Source organism: Ranitomeya imitator, chromosome 5 (genome assembly GCF_032444005.1).
Source record: "Ranitomeya imitator isolate aRanImi1 chromosome 5, aRanImi1.pri, whole genome shotgun sequence".
NCBI classification, from domain to species: domain Eukaryota; kingdom Metazoa; phylum Chordata; class Amphibia; order Anura; family Dendrobatidae; genus Ranitomeya; species Ranitomeya imitator.
Genome location: NC_091286.1, coordinates 712,958,480 through 712,966,735, shown reverse-complemented (window position 1 = coordinate 712,966,735; position 8,256 = coordinate 712,958,480). Strand labels below are relative to the sequence as shown.

Below are 8,256 nucleotides of genomic sequence, written 5' to 3'. Positions count from 1 at the left end.
GCAATTGGTCATATAGGATTATATTTCGAGGAGTATCAGACTACATGGGCTGAATACAAATGCAAGTCTCAATTTTCAGATTTATATATTTAGAATATTTAGAAAACCCTGTATCATTTCCTTTTACACTTCACAAATACTTCTTACTTAATGCTGGTATCACATAAAATATACCGTATATACTCGAGTATAAGCCGAGATTTTCAGCCCAAATTTTTGGGCTGAAAGTACCCCTCTCGGCTTATACTCGAGTCAAGGTGGGTGGCAGGGTCGGCGGGTGAGGGCGCTGAGGCATACTTACCTGCTTCCAGCGATCCTGGCGCTCCCCGCCTGTCCCACGGTCTTCGGTGCTGCAGTTCCTCCACTGTTCAGCGGTCACGTGGGACTGCTTATTAGAGAAATGAATATGCGGCTCCACCTCCCATAGGGGTGGAGCCGCATATTCATTTCTCTAATCAGCGGGTGCCGGTGACTGCTGATAGAGGAAGAAGCTGCGGCACCGAAGACAGCTGTCCGGGAGAAGGAGCCGGACGCTGGGACCAGGTAAGTATCGCATATTCACCTGTCCACGATCCAGCCGCCGCTCTGTCTTCCCGGCGTCTCTCCGCTCTGACTGTGCAGGTCAGAGGGCGCGATGACGCACTAGTGTGCGCGCCGCCCTCTGCCTGATCAGTCACAGCGGAGAGACGCCGGGACCGGACGCTGGGAGCTGCAAGCAAGAGAGGTGAGTATGGAATTTTTTTTTTATTGCAGCAGCAGCAGCAGCAATGGCACAGATTTATGTGGAGCATCTATGGGGAAATATGAACGGTGCAGAGCACTATATGGGGCACAGCTATGGGGCAATATGAACGGTGCAGAGCACTATATGGCACAGCTATGGGGCAATATGAACGGTGCAGAGCACTATATGGCACAGCTATGGGGAAATATGAACGGTGCAGAGCACTATATGGCACAGTTATGGGGAAATATGAACAGTGCAGAGCACTATATGGCACAGCTATGGGGAAATATGAACGGTGCAGAGCACTATATGGCACAGCTATGGGGAAATATGAACGGTGCAGAGCACTATATGGCACAGCTATGGGGAAATATGAACGGTGCAAAGCACTATATGGCACAGCTATGGGGCAATAATGAACTGTGCAGAGCACTATATGGCACAGCTATGGGGCAATAATGAACATGCAGAGCACTATATGGCACAGCTATGGGGCAATAATGAACAGTGCAGAGCACTATATGGCACAGCTATGGGGCAATAAAGAACATGCAGAGCACTATATGGCACAGCTATGGGGAAATAATGAATGGTGCAGAGCACTATATGGCACAGCTATGGGGAAATATGAACGGTGCAGAGCACTATATGGCACAGCTATGGGGCAATAATGAACGGTGCAGAGCACTATATGGTACAGCTATGGGGAAATAATGAACGGTGCAGAGCACTATATGGCACATCTATGGGGAAATAGATATATATTTTTATTTTGGAAATTCACCGGTAAATGCTGCATTTCCACCCTAGGCTTATACTCGAGTCAATAAGTTTTCCCAGTTTTTTGTGGCAAAATTAAGGGGGTCGGCTTATACTCGGGTCGGCTTATACTTGAGTATATACAGTATTTAAGTTTGTGGGTGTAACTTGAAAAAAATGTCAAAAAGATCACAGGGTATGAATACTATTCAAGGTATGTTTCTTTTTTGCTTATGCACACAATTCTTGTCCACAAAGGATCCATGTCCCAAGATGATATCGGGTAAATTTAATTTAGGCGTTTTGCAGATCCAAAGTAGTCCATAAAAAAGTTTTAATATTTACAAATAAAATTTTGACTTTTATCACAAATATAAAATCCGTCTTATAATTTATTTGTAAAACATTTTTTCATATTAAACCGTAAAACAGCTTCCCCCCTGTGTGCAACCTCTCTGATGACTATGAAATTTCTCTTTGCTAATAAAGCACTTTCCACATTCTGAGCATGAGTACGGCTTCTCTACTGTGTAACTTCTCTGATGTTTAACCTGAAATGATTCTTTTAAAGAAACATTTTCCACACTCTGAACATGAATTTTCTTATGTCTGAGAAGACTTGATTCATATATAAAACAGATCCCACATTCGCTACATGTAACTGGAATCTCTCCAGTGTGATCTCTTTGATGATCACTTAGCAGGGCTTCAGTATTAAAACATTTTCCACATTCTGGACATGAATACGGCTTTTCTTCTGCGTGCATTTTCACATGAGTCAAAAGATTTGATTTAAACAGAACAAATTTACCACATTCTGAACATGAATAAGGTTTCTCTCCTGTGTGACTTCTCTCATGTCTAACAAGATCTGATATACTTGTAAAACATTTCCCACATTCAGAGCATGAGTGTGGCTTCTCTACTGTGTAACTTCTCTGATGTTTCACCTGAAAGGATTCGTTTAAAGAAACATTTTTGACACTCTGATCATGAATTTTCTTATGTCTGAGAAGACTTGATTCATATATAAAACAAATCCCACATTCGCTACATGTAAATGGATTCTCTCCAGTGTGATCTCTTTGATGATCACTTAGCAGGGCTTCAGTATTAAAACATTTTCCACATTCTGGGCATGAATACGGCTTTGATTTTTTGTGAATTTTCTCATGATTAATAAGATTTGATTTATACTTAATGAATTTTCCACATTCTGAACATGTATACCCATTTCCTGTGTGAATTCTCTCATGAGTAGTAAGAGTTGATTTCTGCCTAAAACATTTTCCACATTCTGAACATGAATACGGCTTCTCTCCTGTGTGAATTGTCTCATGTAGAATAATACCTGATTTAGATGTAAAACTTTTGTGACATACTGAACATGAATAAGGCTTCTCTCCTGTGTGACTTCTCTCATGTACAGTAAGACTTGATTTATATGAAAAACCTTTCTGACATACTGAACATGAATAAGGTGTCTCTCCTGTGTGAATTCTCCTATGTACAATAACACTTGATTTAGATGTAAAACTTTTCTGACATTCTGAACATGAATACGGCTTCTCTCCTGTGTGAATTATCTCATGTCTAACAAGACCTGACATACTTACAAAACATTTCCCACATTCTGAACATAAATATGGCTTCTTTCCTGTGTGAATTCTCTCATGTACACCAAGATCTGATTTATCTGCAAAACATTTTCCACATTCTGAACATGAAAACAGCATTTCTTCTATATGAATTCTCTGATGCCTAATAAGAAAAGATTTCTTTGAAAAACATTGCGCACATTCAGAACATGAATATGGTTTCTCTCCTGTATGAATTTTAAGATGACAAATAAGTAGATATTTGCTTGAAAAATATTTCTTACATTCTGAACATGAATACGGTTTCACTCCTGTGTGAATTATCTGATGTCTAACAAGACGTGATTTTTTTGTAAAACATTTTCCACATTCTGGACATGTAAACGGATTCTCTCCAATGTGAGTTCTCTTGTGTTTAACAAGATGATACTTTTTGGAAAAACATTGCGCACATTCAGAACATGAATATGGTTTCACTCCTGTGTGAATTATCTGATGTCTAACAAGACTTGATTTTTCTGTAAAACATTTTCCACATTCTGGACATGCAAATGGATTCTCTCCAGTGTGAGTTCTCTTGTGTTTAACAAGGTGATACTTTTTGGAAAAACATTGCGCACATTCAGAACATGAATATGGTTTCTCTCCTCTATGAATTTTCTGATGACAAATAAAATGGTATTTGCTTGAAAAATATTTCTTACATTCTGAACATGAATACGGTTTCACTCCTGTGTGAATTATCTGATGTCTAACAAGACTTGATTTTTCTGCAAAACATTTTCCACATTCTGGACATGTAAATGGCTTCTCTCCTGTGTGAATTCTCTTGTGAGTCACAAGGTGAGATTTTTGGGAAAAACATTTCTTACATTCTGAACATGAAAAAGGCCTTTCTCTTGTATGAATTCTCTGATGTCTGATAAGACGATGTTTGTTTGAAAAATATTTCTTACAATCTGAACATGAAAACGGCTTTTCTTTTGTATGAATTCTCTGATGTTTAATAACCTCATGTTTACTTGAAAAATATTTTTTACATTCTGAGCATGAATAAGGTTTCTCCCCTGTGTGAATTTTTTGATGTCTAACAAGATTCCATTTTTCTGCAAAGCATTTTCCACATTCTGGACATGAATACCTTTTCTCTACCGTGTGACTTCTTTGATGTGTAATCAAACTATACTTGGTTTTAAAACATTTCCCACATTCTGAACATGAATATGGCTTCTCTCCTGTGTGACTTCTTTGATGTGTAATCAAATTATACTTGGTTTTAAAACATTTCCAGCATTCTGAACATGAATATGGTTTCTCTCTTTTGTGACTTTTCTTATCTTTAACAAGATGTTGTGGATGTACATTAATGGTAACAAGATTTTCTTTTGAGCACAGATATAAGATTTCTTCATCTTTTACATTATATTTTAGCAATAATCTGTTATTTCCTTCGGAACACTTGCTTGAATATTCTGTTAGAAATAAAAATACATTTAATTAATTTTTCTTTTTCTTTAAACAACAACTTAGACATATTTCCAAACATTCCTATTAGACTGGGAATTCACATATTATCAGTGATGAGCGAGTATACTCGTTGCTCGGATTTTCCCGAGCACGCTCGGGTGGTCTCCGAGTATTTGTGAGTGCTCGGAGATTTAGGTTTCCTCACTGCAGCTGCATGACTTACGGCTGCTAGACAGCTTGAATACATGATTCCCGAGCAACCAGGCAAACCCCACATGCACTCAGGCTGGCTAACAGCTGTAAATCATGCAGCTGCGTCAACAAAAACTAAATCTCCGAGCACTCAGAAATACTCGGAGACCACCCGAGCGTGCTCGAGAAAACACGAGCAATGAGTATAGTCGCTCATCACTAATTATTATAGGTGCAGTAAGCTCCCGAGTAAGTTTTAAACACCGGCACCCACCAAGTAACTTGTATGTATGTCTCATATCAGTAAGAGGTCAAGAAATATTCGGCATGCTCATTTCCCCTTAATCAGCTTTTTAGCAGTGTGTTAGGGTCAAACACCCACCAAGATGATATTGGTCTATCCTAGATCCAGGTACAGCATACCTGGGTATCAATGATTTGTGTCAAAATAAAAATACTAGTTTAATATACATTTAATTCAATATATATTGAGAGGCAGTAAGGGGAATCATATACGAGGGCAGGTATGTGTCTCGCGGTATGTGCATAGACACATATTGGACCTGCTGGAGCGCATTGTGATTATAACAACGTCTGTTCTTACAAGGCAGAATAGAAGAGAGTGTGGATTTGGTCAAAGTAGTTGACCAAGTCAGATTTTAGGGAAACCCAATATGGGAATTTATATTTGGATAGATGTGCACATTTGGTAGGGGGCGAATCTATCCCTCCACTCTGGGTTTTGGGACTGTAGATGTCAACAAAACCCATTTAAACTTTCAGTTTTGTCTTTGGTGTGTCAGTGTTTTGTTTGCAAGCTGCAGAGCAGAAGTCTCCGTGTGCAACCCAGGCCTGTGTGAGGTTGAACACAGAGTCAAGCACAAAAAAGACTCTGAGGCACCCAGGAGGAATACAACGGCGCATTAGCCCACATAACACATATTGATATGGACTACGAAGTGCTTGGATGACCTGGCTGCGATAAGAGGAAAACATTTACCTTATTTCCGGAGTTTTTGGAAAATAAATATGTTTTATGTTGAACTTTGTTGGGTCACTGACTCTCTGTCGCACTGCGTGAATACCACTGCACTACAGTATATTTTACATTATATATATATTGAGAGGTTCCAAGGGGAGAAGTACTAGAAAACAGATATGTTTCTCCCCGTTTCATTTCATATGTATCACGGTATTGATTGTGAAGCGGTTTATTTCACTGTAATCCGGTCCTGGTTTTCTTTAGTGATCAGCCTGAAAGGACTGGTGCTTCCCTTCCACACATTCAATCCAGCTTTTGACTCCTGAAAGATTCAGCTGATATAATCAAGGAACTGCTGGGATCTCAGTCTCTCATCTGCTGGTCTGGAAGCTGACACAGTAAGGTTGCACAAACTTCTTTCTTGTTGTGTAGGTTTATTTTGCAGTTAGTATCTTGTTGTTAGTTAGTGGCCAGACGGCCTTAGACATTTTATTTCATGTTTGGCACGTGTAACATTGTACGGCAAATGTGTACAATAAATACACCTGACACATACCTGTGTGGAACTGGCTAGCCTGCTATTGTTCGTTGTGACTCCATAGCCACCTGCTTGGGCCAAAGCAGAGATCCCTGAGGAGCTATATCTCCACAAATGGTTTTGAGAATGCGGGCATAGTGGCTGTTGGACTGTGACTGCAGATAAAGTGCTCTGTGTATGTCCTGGCTGAAAGCTCCGGTGCTTTTGAAGAGCCAAGAGTCCAGTAATATGGAGGAACTAGTGAAACAGTTATTGCAGGCAAATGATCAACAACAGCAGACCAATACTTACTTCCAGCAAGCCTTGGACCAGCAAAACCAGATTCAGCAAGAGCAGTTGAATGCAATAAAGCAGGCTTTGATTCGGCAGCCCCAAGATGAGAGGGATCATGCACAAAGTGTTGCTGGTGCACGGAAAGCCGTACAAAAAACCCTGCTTAAAATGACTGCTGACGATGATGTAGAAGCGTATCTCACCATATTTGAACGTATTGCAGAACGTGAGCATTTACCGGTGGACATGTGGGCTGAAGTGGTTGCGCCATTTTTGAGCGGGGACCCACAAAAGGCCTATTACGATCTAAGTGGAGTGGATGCTATGGACTATACCAAATTAAAAGGCGAAATCCTGGCAAGGCTGGGAGTAAACACATATGTACGAGCACAGAGGGTACATTTATGGACTTTTGTGGAAGATCAGCCAGCCCGCTCACAAATGCATGATCTTATCCATCTAGTAAAAAAATGGCTGCAACCAGAGATTTTGACATCTGCAGAGATGGTGGAACGTGTTGTTCTAGACAAATACCTGAGGTCCTTGCCCCCTAAGATACAGAGATGGGTTGGACAAGGTGACCCATATACAGCCGACCAGTTGGTGAATATGGTCGAACGCTACAATGCTTCCGAAAGCCTACTCCAAGGGACGTTATCACCTCGCTGGGCTCCCAAGAAATCGCCAGAAAATACTGCGAAACCTACTTCATCTTCAAAAGAAGAGAACGTTGCAATAAAGGGTAGCAGACCCACAAAGAACTATGGAGGCGGTACAGTCTCACAGCAATTCAGCAGACCCTATCAGGCGTCTCCGGCGAGGAAGCAAGGACCTATACAATGTTGGCGATGTCGCGGGCTTAGCCATGTAGCAGCTAACTGCCCAATGACTACAGAGCCAATGGACTGTAACGCTATGAGACGCCTTTCGTTATATGTACAGTCGGTCTGTGTTGCAGAGGTCCTCACAGGAAATGAACGACACGTGTGTTGCCTCGAGGTCGATGGCCATAGTGTGAATGCCGTCTTGGATTCCGGCAGTCAAGTAACTCTGGTACATGCCAGTTTGGTGGACCCTAGAGCCCTAACGAACTCAACCCTGGGCATTAGTTGCATCCATGGCGATATAAAAAACTACCCCACTGCCTGGGTCACCCTTGCCACGCCAGTAGGAACCAAAAGACATCAAGCGGCAGTCCTAAAGTCTATGGGACATGATGTAATATTGGGGAGAGACTTTCCCTTATTTTGGGACTTGTGGAGCCTTAAAAATGGCATGAGCACTCTAGTTGAGGAGGGTGCCGCGGGGCTAACCCCAGAGCTATTGCAGCAAGAGGGGGGGGGGAGTCCATCTCAGAGGTAACTCCAGAATCTGTAGACTCACCTCTGGCTGTATATGCAGGCGACGCAAGTGAACTAGAGGAGGCTATAGAAATGCCAGGTCTTGAGGTGGCCCGTGGTAAGTTCGGGACCGCTCAACACCAGGACCCTACTCTGGCAAGGGCATGGGAAAATGTAAAGGTCTCTGAGGGAAGACCATTGTACCCAGGGGCTCAAAATGAGTTCCCACATCTAGCTGTGCAACAGGATATGCTGTATCACATAGATAAAGTGTGAGGGGTGGCGGTAGAGCAACTAGTGGTGCCCAAGTCCTTTCGCCAGGTAGTTTTGGAACTGGCACATAAACATCCCTTGGGGGGACACCTGGCCGGAGAAAAAAC

At 41.7% G+C, this 8,256-nt stretch overlaps 1 protein-coding gene across 1 annotated transcript in view; it reads right to left on the bottom strand.

The window, feature by feature from the left end:
- Window positions 1-1,760: 1,760 nt before the first annotated feature.
- The window catches only part of LOC138638928 (zinc finger protein 585A-like), a 108,010-nt gene continuing 101,514 nt past the window's right edge, over window positions 1,761-8,256 (bottom strand). Inside the window, exon 7 of the mRNA XM_069728682.1 lies at window positions 1,761-4,556. Within this exon, the coding sequence (XP_069584783.1) occupies window positions 1,903-4,556 (2,654 nt within the window). The 3' untranslated portion in view covers window positions 1,761-1,902. The remainder of the gene's footprint in view (window positions 4,557-8,256) is intronic.